This window comes from Equus caballus, chromosome 4, assembly GCF_041296265.1.
Source record: "Equus caballus isolate H_3958 breed thoroughbred chromosome 4, TB-T2T, whole genome shotgun sequence".
Lineage (NCBI taxonomy): Eukaryota > Metazoa > Chordata > Mammalia > Perissodactyla > Equidae > Equus > Equus caballus.
In genome coordinates, this window is record NC_091687.1 from 53,425,697 (window position 1) to 53,444,309 (window position 18,613).

The 18,613-nt window shown below is 41.1% G+C and overlaps 1 protein-coding gene across 1 annotated transcript in view; it reads left to right on the plus strand.

Annotated features, from left to right (window-relative positions):
- The first annotated feature begins 6,033 nt into the window (after positions 1–6,033).
- The window catches only part of TSPAN13 (tetraspanin 13), a 35,856-nt gene continuing 23,276 nt past the window's right edge, over positions 6,034–18,613 (plus strand). Inside the window, exon 1 of the mRNA XM_023639323.2 lies at positions 6,034–6,641. Within this exon, the coding sequence (XP_023495091.2) occupies positions 6,081–6,641 (561 nt within the window). The 5' untranslated portion in view covers positions 6,034–6,080. The remainder of the gene's footprint in view (positions 6,642–18,613) is intronic.

An 18,613-nucleotide genomic window follows, 5' to 3' on the forward strand; every position in this document is an offset into this window, starting at 1 on the left:
GGTACATTGTTAATGTAGCAAACAAAGAAAAATTGGGAGGGAGGATGTGGAGAAAAAAGAGGCAAAGAGTAAGCAGATTATGCTGTCATTAAAGCTGTTTGTCCACCCTCATTAAAGTCAGCTGATCAGTGGCCAGGTTGGATTTGTCTGCCATCAAGCTGGATTTGCTCTTTAGGCCCTGGAATCATACATAATGCTCTAATAGCCGAATGTGCCACTAAAAATAGTCATGGAAATTCAGAATTGAAATTGTAGTGCCATATCATACGACAACATAGGCATATATATGCATACATTTTAGTCCTGTTGGCATCCTATAGAAGGAAAAAAAGCTAGTAAAAGCAAGAAAAAACTTCGTTTAATTTGTGGTTGGAAGAAAAACATTTTCTGAAATTGAATTATGATTTGAAATCCTTTGGCATGAATGGTGAAACATCCTGCATAGCAAAAGGGAGACTGCATATTATTGTAGGAGGGAAGAATGTGTTGCATTTAATTGCTAAAGTTTGGCAAAACATCAAAAAGGATAACACAGAAAAAACAGAGGCAGAGATAGATTTGACAAGACAGAGGCAGCTATTGATCAGCTTCTTTGTCTTATTCTTGGCCCAGAAACTCCCTTCTCCTGCTTCATTGAATCCGAGAGATTGCAAATCATTACAAAGGAAAGTTTCTTCCTTTATCTGCCTAGGAGACAGAAGAATATCAGAGGAATAATGGACCAAAAGAAATTGTAATACAAAATCTATTTGTCATTAGAAATAATTTAACTGGATCAATTTTAGTTAAAACCATTGACAGACATTTTAAAAATTGGCCTTTAAATTATATAATAATAATATTTTATTGGCTAAGGAAATATACTGGGGTTTAGCTAGAGCAAGGTGTGCTGTCGTTGAGATGATTTAAAATTTGCTATATCACATATTTTATGTGACTATAAATGGAACAATTTTATGTTTAATTTCATGTTTATATTTATGAGGAGTCTAGACAGCCTTTTGGTGGAGTAGTTAATGCCGTACAATAGTTTTAGACTACTTTTGCTTAGGATTTAATGAACACAATCAATACCTGGTGTTGAATTATTAAAAAAGAAATGTTGACCTTAAACCTGAATTATAAGAAAAAAAGAATTTAAAAAAATTAAGATAATGTCAAGCTAAACGTAAGCCATGACGAGTTTTTAAATAAGGATCGTTAAAACATGAACTAGACTACCCAGATGAAGTTAGAGAGTTTCCCTCCCTGATAAAATGATGAGGACTGAAAAACTGAAAGATGGTTTGAAATGTAACTAGAAAAATGTTGTTAGGACATAAGGGAAAAAATATAGTTAGAATTATTTTTCAAGAAAATGTACCTCTCAGATCTATTGTGGCGAATGTAATTGAAGCCAGCCGCAATGTCGCAATGTTAGCCTCTGACGTCCATCATCGCATTTATGCCGATGTTTCCAGCCAATGATTGAGCGTGGCAAGGACACTAAGGCAGGCCCATTACAGGGGGCTTGCTGGATTTCTCTGACATCTGACTTTGGCCCCAAGACTCCCTGCTGGCCTTACCAAATCTTCTTAAAACTGCACTGCAGTCTAAGACTTTCCTTCCTTTCCTTCCTTCTTCCCTTTCTCCCTCCCTCCCGTTTTGCTTTCCTTCCTCCTTCCCTCCCTCCTTTCCCCCCTTTCTCTCTCCTTCATAGAGATCAGACCTGAGTTGTGTTCTTGTAGTGTTCTGTTAGCTCTCTCAGCCCCCTACAGCTCCTCTCCTATTTTCCCTCACAAACATTTCTCCCAATAAATCTCTTGCACATTTTATCCAGTCTAAGTGTCTGCTTCTCAGAGAACGTGTACTAATGCATGAGAATTCTGTTTGCCCTGGCTCAAAAAAATATTTAAAACAAAAGAGAAGGAGAAGAAGAAAGGAATGTAGCAATCTCCTAAATTGCTAGAAATTCACCTCATTAAAATTTACTCAGGGACTAAGAAATTGTATGTAAAACTGATTAGAGTTAATTTGTCTTTGTTCTCCCTATTTAAAAACTGTTAAAAAACAGTTTGTTGGGGCCGCCCGGTGGTGTACTGGTTAAGTTCTTGTGCTCCACTTCACCAGTTCCTATCCTAGGTGTGAACCTACGCACCACTTATCAAGACATGCTGTGGCAGGCATCCCACATGAAATAGGGGAAGATTGGCACAGATGTTAAATCAGCAACAATCTTCCTCAAGCAAAAAGAGGAAGATTGGCAACAGATGTTAGCTCAGGGTCAGTCTTCCTCACCAAAAAGGAAAAAAAAAGGCAATTTGTCAGCAAAGGGACAATATCGAGGCTTAGTATGGAAAAAGGACATTAACTGTGGCAGATTTTATTTTCCAAAGATACTCTACAGTTTTTCTCATCTTATGTGCTCCTCTGCAATGTGGCCTTGCAACTTTCCCATCAAGATGTGGAGTCTCTGTTCCCCTCACTTGAATCTGGGCAGGCTTGTGTTGCCTTGACCAGTAGAAAATGGTGGAGGTGACCATTCTTGGATCTCTGGGGTCATATCTCCTACTAACTTTGGGAAATTCCTGACCATTATCTCTTCACTTATTTCTTCTGCGTCATTTTCTTTCTCTTCTCCTTCCGGAACTCCAATCACACCCTCTACTTCGTTTTGTCCCACAGATATCAGAGGCTCTGATTCATTTTTTCACCATTTTTATCTTTGTATTTTAGTTTCAGTAATTTCTATTGACCTATCTTCAAGTTCACTCTTTTCTTCTGTTGTGTCCAGTCTGCTAAAAGCACATTTAAAAAAATCTTTTATTGTAATTCTCATTTCATTTTCATTTTTTTCAGTAATCTTTTTTTTTTTTTTTGAGGAAGATTACCCCTGAGCTAACATCTGCTGCCAATCCTCCTCTTTTTGCTGAGGAAGACTGGACCTGAGCTAACATCCATGCCCATCTTCCTGTACTTGATATGTGGGATGCCCACCACAGCGTGGCTTGACCAGCGGTGCCATGTCTGCACCTGGGATCTGAACTGGCGAACTCCGGGCCACCAAAGTGGAATGTGTGAACTTAACTGCTGTGCCACCGGGCCGGCCCCTCTAGTAATCTTGATCTTTCTGTTGAAATTCCCCATGTTTCAGCATGTTTTTCTCTAAATTCTTTAACACATTTATCATGTTGAGTTTTTAGGACGTGACTGATAATTCTAGCATCCAGATCATCCATGGGTCTGCTTCTATCAACCATTTCTTTTTCTGATTATAGGTCAAATTTTCTTGATCATCCAAGCCTTTCGTAATTTTTTTTTCCTGAGGAAGATTTGCCCTGAGCTAACATCTGTGCCAGTCTTCTTCTGTTTTGTATTTGGGTTGCCACCACAACAAGGCTGATGACTGGTGTAGATCCATGCCTGGGAACTGAACCTGCGAACCCAGGCCACCGAAGTGGAGCATGCCGAACTTAACCACTACACCACTGGGCCTGCTCCAAGCCTTTCATAATTTTTGATTGTGTGTAAGATTGTGTATATAAAATAATTATTGAGACTGAAGTAAATAATATTTATCCCCAGAAAATGCTACATCCCTCATTCTGTCAGGCTGCTACTGTAGGTATCTAAGTCAGTCTAAACTGTAGTTGAGCTGTGTCAGGATTTGTTACAGGTTTAGTTAGATTCCATTTAGCATTGACTTCAAATATTTTTGATGGCATAATTAAGACTGTCCTGTTTTAGGAAGGAAGTCTGCATGGAGATCTCTTTGTGCTTTATAGCTTAGCCTCTAGCTTTCTGAGCCTTGCAGATCTCTGTGCTTTACCACCTGCCTGTCAGCTTTTTGTTTCCTGGGGAGTCTTTGCTCTCCAGTCACGTCCTTGGCTTTCAGTCGTGTCCTTATGGCATTTCTCCCTCTCCTGCTGTTCCAGCGCAGCCCTGGAGGGCTCTTCAGTATACCATAGAGGGATTTTTCTCTTCTGCTACTCCCTTAGCCTTTGGCCGCCACTGCCTTGGATTATGTAAAGGTTCAGATTGCTTCATAGTGATCATTCTCATCTTTCTTGTTCTGACCCCAGCTTTTAGTCGCTTTTTTGTACTTGAGGAAGGCCTGTGAACCTTGAGATAGTTGGGGAGGGAGCGCTCTTGTCTAATTACAGCCTTTGGAGCTTATAAGCCTTGTACTAAGTGAAGGCCCGTGAGTTAAAGCTGGTGAGTAGTTGTAGCCTTACACTGTGGCTGGGGCTCCTTGGATTATAAACTGTTGCACGAGTCCGCATATGGCCATTAAAAGATGGTTAAATGATCAGCTAGTTCCTCTTTGTTCCTCTCCATGGCAGTCGTCCTTCTTTGGCCCGTCCACAAGAGATGGAAGCAACTGTGGACCTTCCTAAGAATGTCTTGTTACTTCCTAGATTTTAGTTCCTTTAGGTACCTTTGGGTTCCCAGTTCTCTAGTAGGGTTTTTACAAAACTATGATTTTGTAGCTTATCTAGCTCATTCTTGTTAGGGTGGGACTAAATGGTCTTTTATAAATTTCTACATCCAAATCCTAAGGAGAAATCCCACTGTGTTCATTTGTTTTCTTTCCCAATTTGCAGTAGGTAGTTTCTCTGTTTTCTCTATTAAAGGCCACACCTCCTGTGGGACAGCCCTCCTACACTGCAGCTCTTGCCTCGCTTCTGTAACTGTTCCCTTAAATTGTCCCTCAAATGTAAGGGAAACCATAACTACCTGCTCTTACTAGGTCTGAGCTGCTTCATCATCCTTTGTTGGCTTCTTTTAACCTTGTCCACCCTTTTGAAAATAGCCCCTTTATTAAACTCTTCTCAATTATGTTATTTGAATGAGCCATCTCCCTCCTGGATCCCTGACCGATAGGTGGCCTTTCTCTGAAAAAAAGAATGAGATTCAACCCCCAGGGAGATAGGAGACAGTATGAAAAAGGCAAAGAGAGTTGCCATGGTTGGTTGAGTAATGTTGAAGTGGTGGCAATGTTGTTGACATCCAGGAATGAGAAGAGGAGGAACAGATCTCCTTACTCGTTCTTCTTTGGTAAGCCTCTGGCTTTTAAAATGGACAGCGGAGCACCAAAGTATTGTTTGGGTTTGAGGGTCATTTTCCAGATTAATTTTTGGAATACTTCTCAGTGTATACAAAAGGTTAATGTGGAATACAAAAGCCAAAGAATCAGTGGGGCTTTCTTGGTATGGTGAGGTTTGGGGAGGTAAGCAGAGCTTAGAAGAGAGAGCAGAGAATTCCAAGAACACAAATTATTTTAATCAGCTGCAATGTTTTATTTAACATATATTTAGCATTGGCTATCACATAATTTACTCAACATGAACTCTTAGGCTCCATATAAGTATTTGAATGTTTCTTTATAAGAACCTTTTTTGGTAGAAGGTACTATGAAATACCGAAATCCTTACTGGTTTAGCTTAGTGCCTGCCTGGAACACTGTAGGTATTCAAAAACTGTTGGATCTACTAACACTAGCTGACATTTATGGATTAGTCTTAATACTAATTCTAGCTGACATTTATTGAGCATTTACCCTGTGCCAGGGACTGTGCAAAAAGTGCTTGACATACTGTTAATATTCCAATTTATCTGTCAGGAGTCTGAGGATACAAGATGCATTTCTACACATAGACACTCAGTAAAGCGATAATGAACTGACGGAGGTAAAGACTGTCATTTACAAATTTTGAGTTCTTATTTGTGAAAAAAATAAGCTTATTGAAATTCAGGGAAGACAAAAATAATCTCTCTTGATTTTCTTTTGCATGCACATAGTAATAAGTTTTATTAGTATTTTTCAAATCCCCGTAGGATAAATCTGACCTGACAAGAGTCACCATCAGAAGCCATGTACCCTCCCTATTTTCTGAGAGGAGAGATTTCATCCTCTCCTTTTATTCTTTCACTTAGATCCTTCCTTTCATTTTTCCCCCACTTCCTTTTCTCTTTTAAATCTTTCCCATTCATTCATTGCTTCATTTATTTATCCAAACAAGGCCAGGGGCTTAATTTTCAAATCTCATTCAAAATGGGACCACGTCATCCGCCGGGGCCGAGAACCGAGAGGTGCCGTCATGCTTCTCCCTGCCAGCGTGGATCTCCGTGGAGCCCCGCCCTCTTCCCCTCACCTGCTCCCCAGGAAACGACTGCAAGGCCGCTGTCACACGCTCTGGCCTCGGGCTCGCTCCCCGAAGGCCTCAGCCCCCTCCCCCTCGCCTCGGGGCCGCCCCTCCCCTCCCCTTCCCTCCCCTCCCGGATCCGGGGTGGCAGCGCGCAGTTATTTGCATATTTCTACCTTTGTTCCTTGCCGGCGGCCAATCAGCGCGCCGGGCGAGGCGGGGGGGCTGGGCGGGGCTCAGGCTCCGGCTCCCGCTGCGGCGGCCGCAGGTTCCAGAGCGGGTCGGAGCCGCCCCGGGGTTGCCGCGCAGTGCAGCCGTATCCCCGGGCTCACCGCTCGCATCTGCGTTTCTGCCTGGCTTCGGCCAGGCCCAGACGCGAGGACAAAGAGGCTGTCGGCGAGGCTCCGCCGGAGCCAGATTTACCTGCAGTTGCCGGGAACCACAGGCTCCAATATGGTTTGCGGGGGCTTCGCGTGTTCCAAGAACTGCCTGTGCGCGCTCAACCTGCTCTACACCGTGAGTATGCGTTCCTTATTCCTCCCGGTCTGGGGGCTTTGCACCTGCTCGGGTTTTTCCTGGCTACCCTGCTTGGCCGGCGGTTCTCTCACTGCCTCCCGCGCCCCCTTCCCGTCTTCCCACGCTCTGCGCGCCCCCGGCCTCGCCATCAGTCCCCAGTGGGGACCGGGAGCCGACGCTTGTCGCAGTCTCTTCGTTTTCCTCATTGTGAAGCCAGTCTTGCTGGCTCGCTGGCCGCGTCTCTGCCACATTGCTCTACCCCGCCCCTCACCCACTGCCTTGTTTTGCAGTCATTTCACCAGACCTTCCCACTTTCCCATTCTTATCCCTTCTGCTGCTCTCTCCTGGCTCCCAAACCTATCTGGGGCGGGTTTGGAGGTGGGAGAGCCGCCTTGGTTTCCAGGACAGTTTTGCAGAAATAGCGTGATCTGAAACTGACAAGGCGCCATACAGATGGTGTCCGTCCTGGCAGCTCTACGTGCTCCTGTGATTTTCATTGAGGCCACCGAGTAGGTTCACAGGATATCCGCAGCTTCCGAAGTTTGTTTCGTGCTTACATAAAGGATGTCCTTTTTTGGGGGGCCAGTTTTGGTGATACTTAATTCTTTTTCCATGTGTCTCCCCTCTTATCAACATCCTAACACCATTTTAAGCGAAATATTCCAGTAAATAAGCTAGCCTCCACCCAAGTCGTTTCTTACCCTGCAACCAGGTTGGGCCTTTTAGTTTTAACGCTGCAGTCTATCTTTGTGAATTTTGCGGCGCAATCCTGGGTGAATGGGAGGATGGGAGAGCAGGTTGCCCTTTATTGATTGCCTACCACGTCCCAGGTTTTACATACGTGGTTTTCCCTGGTCATTTTGACAACCGTCCGAGGTAAGGGGCATTGTCTAAATTTTGTACATAAAATAACATCCCAAAAAGGGTCTTGGTAAGTTTACATAGCTGGCAGCTGGCGAGTCAGGAGTGAAACCCAGGCCTTTCCACAGGCTTCTCTACCAGAGGGAAGAAACTTCCTCTTCTGTCATCATCCCTCCACCTTTCGTCTTGCTCCCTTCTGTAAATACACCTGGTGCTTTGCAGCACCCACCCTGAAAACAAACCCAGCTCCCCTGCATTAGGAGAGAGCTAGGCCATCTGTCCAGGCTTAGGTTACATCCTTGGAATGAAGAGGCTGCCTTGTGTTCACCAACAGGAGAAAGAGGCTGGGTCATTTTACCATTCCTGTTCCTTTGTATGTGAACATGATTGCAAAGCTTGGAAGGCAAGACAGAAACTGGAATAAAGTATGCTTTTCTGGTTAGTTAAGTAGGAAGGTAATCAACATGGTCACTAATAGTAGGCTTGGGGGAAACAATTCTAGAACACCTGGTGATACAGCTCCATGTAATTGGAGATCCATGTCAAGTTTCAGATCAATATCCATCTTTGTCTCGCCTAAAGTGTGCTTATCACATTGATTGTTTATTAAGTAAATGCCGATTAATTCTCCAGGTATTTTCTTTTATCAGCATAAATGGCCTGCTTAAAACTTCAGATTCCCTGTTTTGTACCCTGACTTCTGCCTCCGCCCAGTGATTTAATCACCTGCTCACCAGATGCTTCACCTTATAGCATCTGCTTACACCCAGTAGAATGTCTGCTTTGCTTACTTACTTGACTGAGGGGGTCTACATAGACGAAGGTGCTAGGCAAGTTGTTTTTTAATCTAGTTCTGTTGCTTTCAAGATATATCATTTCTGGTTACATTTACTGTGTATCAGGAAAGCAAGGAGAAAGATGATTCTAAAGGAACATTTTTAGACTTTCATATCTATCCTAAATTATTGATCTTCGCAGTGTATTCTATTGATTTTAATAGCTATGCAGTAAAACTTCATTAATTGGAAATTCACAGGACTGTAAAAATGGTTAGCCCTTTTAAATCCTAGACTTTTTAGAGAAAAGGGTATTTCTTAAAATGAATTCACGTCTACTCTTATATGTTGCAAACTAGCTCAAATAAGTTCAGCAGTTTAAATTCGAGGTGAATGAAAGGTAAAAGTTGCACCAGGTCTTACACAGATGCTGAAAGTGTGCCACTGCTGTTATTTAGATTCTGTATCTTCCCTGGTCTCTCCCTCAGCTTTCTAAGATGAAAAATGTGACATGGTTGGGGCTAGGTTGAGGTTGAAGACTTGGCATATATTTCTTTTGAAGGCCTGAATAGGAGGACCCTCTGTAGGTTCCAGTCCCACCTGGGTCACTGCCTCTAAAATATGCTCAAAGTTGCAGGATTCGGTCTGAGGTCATTTCTAAAAGTATTAGTAAAACCAGACTTGCAATTGGGAGTGGCAGGGTAAAGGCCATGCCTGCGTTACGCGTCATCTGTCTTGTGCTGAAGCAGTTTCTTGGGGAACTTAGGACTCTACCAGCCAAACTGTCCAGCTACTCAGTTGGCCTGCTAATGGCCTGAGATTAGAGCAGAATTCATCATCAGTCCAGAAAGCATGTCACTAAAATAGGTTGAAGGGACCATCCCCCGAACTAGTCATGGACATTTGATCTCTAGCCAAAGGTGCAGTTGAGTTTTGTTGTTTTTGTTTATTATTTGGTCATTTTAATTAATAGGATCCCTAGTACTGAGCAACTTTAATGTAGTGAATTTCTATAAACAGTTTGTAGAAATGGGAGGAAAGGGAGAAGCTAGTCTCTTCACACACTTCATGGTGTCATAAGAAAGAGAATGACTTGCTTCAGGACTTCTGACATTTAGAAAAACTTTCAGTTTCTTCACTCAATAAATATTTATTGGGTGCATACTATGTACTAAGCTCTGTTTCAGTGTGGGAATATAGCAGTGACCCGAACTGGGCTTGGTGTTCACTATGCTGTTATGAAGCCTCTCTCTCTCTTTTTTTTTTTGTGAGGAAGATTGGCCCTAAGCTAACATCTGTTACCGGTCTTCCTCAGTTGAGGAAGATGGTCCCTGAGCTAACATCTGTGCCAGTCTTCCTCTACTTTGTATATGGGACGCTGCCACAGCATGGCTTGATGACTGTGTCCAGGTCTGCGCCTGGAACCTGAACCTGTGAACCTCAGGCCACCAAAGCAGAGCGCACAAACTTAACCACTACACCAGGCTGGCCCCTGACGCCTCTTTTTTATATACTATCTTTTCTACATATGACCTCAAGAACATTAGTCAGTCAATAAACATTTGCCTACTGTGTGCACTCTGCTGAGAACTGTGGGAAATAATAAACACATACAAACACCTGTACCTACTCTGTGAAGACAGGAGCTAGTTGGGATTCATGGAGTGGGAAAATTAAATGCTACATAAGGCAATGGACTGACTTTAGGTGTCATAACATTTAGGACTGGGGAGATCTTTGTGGGTAGAGAAGTCGGAGAGTGAAGGTATGATTGAATTGGGAGGGGAAATGTAGAAAATAGTGTGGGTCTTTTTTGATACTGCTTAGGATAGAAATACAAATTAAAACTACTTTGGGAAAATGATTTATTTTATTTTTAATAGTTTATTTTAAAATAGTTTTGATTGAAAATATTTTGACAAGTAATGAAAAACAACTTTTTAAAATTATACGTAGTAATTTGTGGGGAGTTAAAGGAAATATGAAATAAATGTTACATTACAATATTTAACATTTTGAGGATTTATATCTCCTAGTGCTTCTTAAGCAGAGAAGAAAAGACTTTTAGGAATTGCACTGCTGATATGTGTATATATATATGAATATATATCTATGAATAATTTTTTTTTTTTTGAGGAAGATTAGCCCTGAGCTAACATCCGTGCCCATCTTCCTCTACTTTATATGTGGGACGACTACTACAGCATGGCTTGCCAAGCGGTACTGTGTCCGCACCCAGGATCTGAACTGGCGAACCCCTGGCGGCCGGAGCGAACGTGCGCACTTAACCTCTGCGCCACCGGGCCGGCCCGTATGTGAATAGTTTTAATTAAGAATGTAAGGAACAGGGGCTGGCTCCGTGGCCGAGTGGTTAAGTTCGCGCGCCCCGCCACGGCGGCCCAGGGTTTGGATCCTGGGCGCGAACATGGCACCGCTCGTCAGGCCACGTTTAGGCAGCGTCCCACATCCCACAACTAGACGGACCTGCAACTAAGATATACAACTGTGTACCAGGGGGCTTGGGAAATAAAGTAGGAGAAGAAAAAAAAAAAGATTGGCAACAGCTGTTAGTCCAGGTGCCAATCCTTAAAAAAAAAAAAGGAAGATTGGCAACAGTTGTTAGCCTAGGTGCGAATCTTTAAAAAAAAAGAATGTAAGGAACAGAAAATAACTCATGGTCTTAAAATAAGAAGGGTAATTTCAGAAGTTTCAGTTTTGTTTCTTTTTCCATATTCTTCTAAAGTTTTTGCAAGTTTGTTTCTATTGATTTTTTGTTTTCGTAATTTTTTTCCTATACTTTTGATTGCTTTGGGAAAAATCCCCATGCAGCATCAAAAATTATACTTGTTCGCATTCATTCTAAGACACACTATTGATTTACGTTTTAATATCTCTGAAATTGGATTGTCTTAAAATAGGTAAAACGTACCATACTAATATAAAACAATATATAGCTATACAATCTACGGGGAGAAAAAACACTGAATTCAGGAAGAAACTGTAGTTTGAGTACCAACTCTACAACTTGCTTGGAATTTAACCTTGGGCAAACAGCTTATTATTTGAGCTTCAGATTTTTTTCATTTATAAACTAGTGGTGATATTTTTCGCTCTTCCCTCACGGGGTTGTAGTGAGGATAAAATGAGAGAATGTGGGTACATGCTTCGGACCGGACGCACTGCAGGAAAAAAGGAAGTTGTTAACAGCTTCGTGTGGAAAAAGTTGAATTACTTTAAATTTCTGAATTACAAACCTGCATGTTATAATGAAGAGATTGTCAAGCTATTGGGATTTCTAACACTTACAGGCTGGTGTTAACTCAAGCTGGCCTAGTGGAGGCAAGATTTTATACCCGCCAAATAGTAATATTAATCTTTTAGTTGTAAGAAAAAAATGACTGAGGTGTGGTAAGTATAAATTTGGAATCATTTACCTGAACATTTTTTTTTAGTCCTCTTCTGGTCATTAGAGTGCTAGAAAACTATAATTTTGTTCAGTCTCAACTCCACAATGAATGGAAAACGCTAGTACTTCAGGTAAAGGAAAATCCATTCTTTGCGAATGCTTTCACATTATTACATTTGCCATTTTTCAAAAATTCTGATCATCATTTTTCAAATCCTTCTTGTTTGATGTTTTAATGTGTGCCTAGGTGTATCTTATTTCTGTTTCTGCCCTTGTTCAAACTACTGAATGAATTTAAAATATTTAAGTGGTTGCTGAATATTTACTTGTGTCTTGAATTTAAAAGTGACTCACTGTTTACAGAACCTGGAATTTTAACATGATGCTGTTGTGCTGATATTTATAGTCCGCCTTTGTGCCAGATATGTTTGTAAAATTTCCCAACTTTTGATTTAGAAACACAGTAATAAAAATGTGCCATTCATGCCATTTCTTACTTGAAATGAGGTTATTGACTTTCACAAAATTTAACTGCATAATAAAGAGGCATTTACAAAGAAACAATTGATTTTGAGAAAAATTGTATTTCAGCCCATATTTGAAAAGTGAGATTTGAACATCTCAGTGGCTTAATTTTACATAGAGTTTTAAGTGGTTTAAAGTTTGGCCGTGGTCACTTCAAACACATTTGAATTACTGGTGAAGGCAGGCGAGGTTTATTTCCTCTTTCTTTTTATCCCGTTTCACCTGAATTCGTCCTCCAGAATATCTTATTACTGTAAAATGAATAATCCAAACCCACTTGTAATAATGGATGAAAACTCTAGGAGAACAAACCCAAATTCTTTAGCATTCCGTTCAAGATCTTTCACCATCTGCTCCTCCTATGTGCATCCTTTTATGTATTTCAGCCCGAGAAGATTCCCCATGTAGAAGAGTTCCCCTTTTTGTCTCTGCTGATCTGCTGCTATTCTGTCTTTGTGAAGTTACTCAAATAAAGCCTTTTATTTCTTTAGTCAGAATGAATTGTTTCCTTAAATTTTCACTTGGGAGTGTTAATACTTGAGTGTCGCCCCAGATTAATTCAATCAGGATTCAGTGAGGGGGGAGGGCATGTGATTTTTTCAAAAGCTTTTGTAAAGCTTCCTAGCTAATTCTAAATTACAGGGAGGCCAGAGAGCCGGTGTTGTAAGATTTTGTTTTACTTTGTCTTTGGCATCGACCATACCAATGCTCTGTATTGGGGGTAGCTCTGTGCTTGCTTCTCCCCCCACAGGCTGGACCATTTACCTTTTGTTGGCAAAGATCATAGCTTTCTCCTTGTTGCATCCTTCAGTGAGTAGCTTTTTTTTTTTTGGACACAGAACCTATACTCTCAAAATTCTTCTTGAATTGAATTTGCAGAATTGGCTGCCCCCTTTTCACCAGAGGTAAAACATACCTAATGAAAACTTGCATGAAAATGGTACTCTGATCGAAAGGAAATCTAGAAGACAGCCAAATATTTTAAAACATGCAAGTTAGCATTGGGTTAAAAAATAATAGGTAGGAATTACTTTTCTCTATCTAGTGTAGAATCTAATATTTTTCTTGGGATAGTCTTTTTGCTTTCTTTGTTGGCCAACCTTTCATACATTTCTGAGGTTTTTCTGTAACCTTCCCCCTGAGCAAATCCACTTCCTGTAAAATTGTACTATAATCATAGTTGGCTGGGGTTCTTTATATTATTAGTCTAATATATTATTATTAGTCTAATGTAAATGTATTATAAGATGAACCTATATAATTGTATTCATTCCAGTAATAGATATTAATTGGGCATCAACAGCAGTAAACAAAACAAACCCAAACATCCTGCCTTCGTGGATATTACATTTTTGGGGGAAGACAGAAGATAAGTAGATAAGCAAATAAATTATACATCATATTAGAAGGTAAAAAAGTGCTATGGAGAAAGGTAGAGTAAGAAGAATGAAGAGTAGTGGGGCAGTGGTGCGGGTGTGGAGGATCAGTCTGCTTGGGAAGACAGCATTGGAAGAAAGACTTGAAGGAGATACAGGACAAATTCCTGGGAAGAATGTTTCAAGTGGAGGGAATGACCTTTGAAAAGATCCTGGCCAAGGAGTATTTCTGCTTTATGCAAGGGACAGAGAGGAGTACAGTATGCTGAGACAGAGGGAGCAAGGGGTGGAGTGGTAGGAAATGAGGTCAGAGAAGTTATGGGACCCAGATTATGAAGGGCCTTGAAAACACTTAAGGACTTAAGCTTTTACACTGAGTGAATTGGGGAGTCATCAGTGGGTTTGGGCCTAATTTTTGTTTGAAAGAATGTCTGCCTACTGAATTGAGAGTTGATTATAGATGGGAAAAGTGGAAGCTGTGAGACCACTTATAAGGCTATTGCAGTAATTTAGGCAAGAGATGATGGAGGCTTGGACTAATATGATAACAATGAAAGTAAGAGAAATAGTCAAATTTTGAGTGTGTTTTGAAAGTGGGGCCAACATAATTTCCTAATGGATTGCAATGGGATGTGAAAGATGAGTCTCAGATTACTGATGATTTATGGCCTAAGCAACTGGCAGGACGGATTTGCTGTTGGGAATGGGGTCAACTGTGGGTGGAGCAGGCGTTGGGAGAAAGTGAGGGATTTGGTATTAAATATGATGCCAATAGGTACCCAGCGGAGATGTCAAGTAGCAGTTAGACTAAGAATAATGGAATTCAGGGGAGAGGAATAGCTGGAGGTTTAAATTCAGGGAGCCATCAACATAGAAAATGGTATTTACAGTTGAAGCTGGATGAAATCAACAAGTTAGTGAGGGTACATGGAGAAAGGCACTGGTCCATGGATTGAAGCAAGGATACTCTTATAAGAGTTTCTGGAGACAAGGAAAAGCCAGTAAAAGAGCCTGAGAAGGAATGGCCAGTCAGGTAGAGGAAAATCTGGTAGAATTTCGTGTCCTTGAAGCCAAGTACAAATTGTTTTAAGGAGACAGAATTGAACATCTGTGTCAAATGCTGCTAAGTAAGGTGAGCACTAAGACTTGATTTTGAATTAATCAATGAAGAAGTCAAGAAAAAGAGCAATTACCCTTTTGTTTTTCGTGTGTTAGACTATATACCCCTCAACCATAAGGACCGTGTCCCAATCACTCCTGCTTTCCTGAGTGCCTAACACAGCCCTGGCACATGGTTGGCATGTAGTTAATTGAATGAAGGAATCAGTGCAGGGGGCTGGTCTGCCCATAACCCCAATTCTTTTCTCCCAGAACCACTACAAAGATGAAGAGGGTAAAGTGGGGTTGGAACTTTGTTGGCGGCAACGGGTGCCACCTCAAACTAGTTATTTTTGGAAAATGACAAGTCATGGTCCCTTACTTTTAGTTCCTTTTATGTAATTTCTTCCCAGCAGACATTATATACTATGTATTTTGTGCCTAGTAAGTATAAAATAATCTGCTTGGCACCATGGAGAACGTAAAGAAGAAAAACATGTGGCAAGAGCAGTTGAGGCTTCCGTGTGTTACTTGTGGAATGAAAATGAAGCAATCAAAGAACTTAGGTCTTGGCTTCAACACTAAATGTCTGGATATTGAGCAATATCTAGATTATTTACAGAATTTTCAAATTCCATCCAGATGCTTGGCATTGTAGAAACACATGCTCAATCATCTCTAAAGTGCTCTTCAGTTTTCCACACTAAGCAGAATTCAGAAGAGGCTGGGTGTTCAGGAGAAACTCTTTATTGTGTTTGTTGAAGCATATAGAGGGAAGATGGCAGGGGCCCTTATTTTCTCCACGTGTCCATGGATGCTGTATTACATTTTGGTGGTGTAGTCCTTCTAAATCTTATTGTTTTAGATTTGCTTACCCTCCACTACCATCACAACTTCTCTCTTGCTTTAGTGCTGACAAAACATTTTTGAGTGATTTAACTACAAAATCTACTTTTTCAAATGTTCTACATTTCTCTTTTATCCTCAAAGCAATTCACTTACCCTGGTAGAATTTGGATGCTCAAAAAAATGTAGTTGTTTTAGAAATAATTTAAGCCTCTCTTTGCATCTCGTTTTTGAAATGTGGTAGATATTTGATGAAAGAATGAAAATCACTTTTATAGGTAATATAGAGAAAGATTAATCTGGAACATTGTTAGACTAGACCTTTCTCCCCCAAATATTGTATAGGTTAGGAAATAAACATTTGCCTGTCCTTAAAGCATAATGAGCAATAGCATGAGCTCTTTCATTCAGCGGTATACTTTGAAGTCTCTCTTCTAGACCAAGCACTTAACCAGGTGCTAGGAATATCAGGTCCACATGTGCCTTGATTTTATGGCATTTAAAGTGTAGAGGGCTCATTAGAAGAATTCAAAGTATGGCTGGAGGTGGGGAATAGTGGCTAATGAATTACCTCCAGACGTAATCTAGGCCCTTCACATCCTCGGATTTGTCAGCCTGAGATTTGAACTTTATCCTAAGATTAGAAACAACAGATAGCTATCATGGAAATGACCTGATCTTACTAGCTTTAAAAAAAAAGACCATCAAAGACCACCGTATTAGGAATAGAGTCTAGTTGCAGGTCGTAGAAATCCAGCTACCACTGCTTAAAATAGTAAACTTTATTATTTTCATGTAGCATGAAATCCAGATGTAGGTAGTCCAAAGCAGGCACACAATTCAAGCATGTTATCAAGGTCCCAGTCTCCATCTGTTTTCCTGCCCCATTGTCCTTGGCCTGTGACTTTCTTCTTCGTCACTAAATTACATCTCCAACTCTAGGCATCATGATTTGTTCCATGCCAGAAGGATGATGCTGTAAAATGCTTTTCCTCCTAAAGCTGTTTCTTTTGGGGGGAATAGTTTGATTGAGGTATTATTGACATACAATAAGCTGCACGTATTTAAAGCATAAATTTGATAAGTTTAGACATATGTGATGCCTGTGAACCCAGCACCACGTTCAAGACCTTGAACGTATCTTCCCGCAGTGTCCTTATCCTCATTTATAACCCCTCCCTCCTGGAGCACAACCCCCGCTCCCAGTCTTCAGGCAACCGCAGATGTGCTCCGCAGTAAACTTGAGGCTGGAGTTAAATCTGTAAACCTAGGGAGGGCGTTGCAGAAAGAAGATGGCCTAGGGCATTTCTCTGGCTCGTTGATTTCCTTCTTCTTTTGTCCTTCGCCTAAAAAGTTTTAGGGCAGTCTTTTTAGCTAAAAAGTGTTCATATTTTTTTAAAGCCCATTGACAAGGTGAAGGATTTAGAGTTAGTCTAGGTAGGGAAGGTGGTCGTAGTGGTAAAGGTAAACAGAGTCACTGAAAGTTTGCAGGTATTAAAAAATTTATGATAAACACTTGCAAGGTGGAGCTTGTGTTAATCAGAATTCTTTATGGGTTATAGATGAGCTTAAAAGAATGTGTTGGCTCACATAATTGGGACATCCAATCATTGGATCATCAAGTATGGCTGGATCAAGGGGCTCAGAAAAGGTCAGAACTCTCTTGGCCCCTTCTAGTCACTTCTCAGCTCAGCTGGCCTCTGGTTAGATTCTTTTTGAGGCTAGATCTTTCCATGTGCAAGATGGCCACTGGCAGAACAATTTTGATTGTCCTTATAGGTTGCTATGCCAAAGGAACCCATTTTTTTCAATATTCCTATAATATCTTCTGAGACATACAGTTGACCCTGTTGATTTATGGACCCATGCTTTGGACCAATTACTGTGGACAGGAGGGTGAGCAACCATGATTGATAGGCCTGAATCTTGTTTCTCTGCTGCTGGTGGTGGTCAGAGAGGACCAGTGAGACACTGTGATTAAGAGTTTTACAAGAAATGTATGTGCTGGCTTGTAAAAGCAACGTATGTCCACCACCGAGGTCATTCTTCCTCTGAGCAGCAATTCGTCTGGTTCTTTTCTTTCTTTCTTTGTTTTTTTTTGTGAGGAAGATTGTTGCTGAGCTAACATCTGTGCCAGTCTTGCTCTATTTTTGTATGTGGGACGCTGCTGCAGCATGACTTGATGAGCGGTGTGCAGGTCTGTGCCCAAGATCTGAACCTGCGAACTCCAGGCTGCTGAAGTGGACTGCGCAAACTTAACCACTGGGCCACCAGGCCAGCCCCTGGTTCTTCTTTTCTTAGTTCTAGAATATTCTAGCAATTCCTTCAACATTTGAAAGGCTTAGTGTAATGGGTTAATACATCAACACCCACCTCAGCTAGATTAGAAGGAACTTTATGCACAACATATTTTTTGTTGTTGTTCTCTACTGGCATTGCATGTATTAATCCAAAAGGTGCACAAAGACATGTTGGTTAGTTTCTTCTCCAGTAATTTTATTGAGATCCTAATGGTTTATAACATCGTGTAATTTCAGGTGTACATTATTATTTATCAGTTTCTGAATAGACTTCCTTGTGCTCACCACGAGTAGTCTAATTTTTGTACATCACCATAGGTATGTGCCCCTTTACCCCCTTTTGCCCACCCCCCAACCCCCTTCCCCTCTGGTAACCACTAATCTGTTCTCTTTATCCATGTGTTAGTTTATCTTCCACATATGAGTGAAATCATGCAGTATTTATTTGTCTTTCTCTCTCTGGCTTATTTCGCTTAACATCATACCCTCAAGTTCCATCCATGTTGTTGCAAATGGGATGATTTTGTCTTTTTTTGTGGCTGGGTAGTATTCCATTGTGTGTGTATACCACATCTTCGTTATCCGTTCATCCGTAGAAGGGCATCTGGTTCCTTCCACATCTTGGCTATTGTGAATAAACAGTATGGAGATTTCTCAAAAAGTTAAAAATAGAAATACCATATGATCCAGCTATCCCGCTATTGGGTATTTATCCAAAGAACTCGAAATCAATGACCCAAAGAGATTTGTGCATCCCTATGTTCATTGTAACATGTTGAGTAGT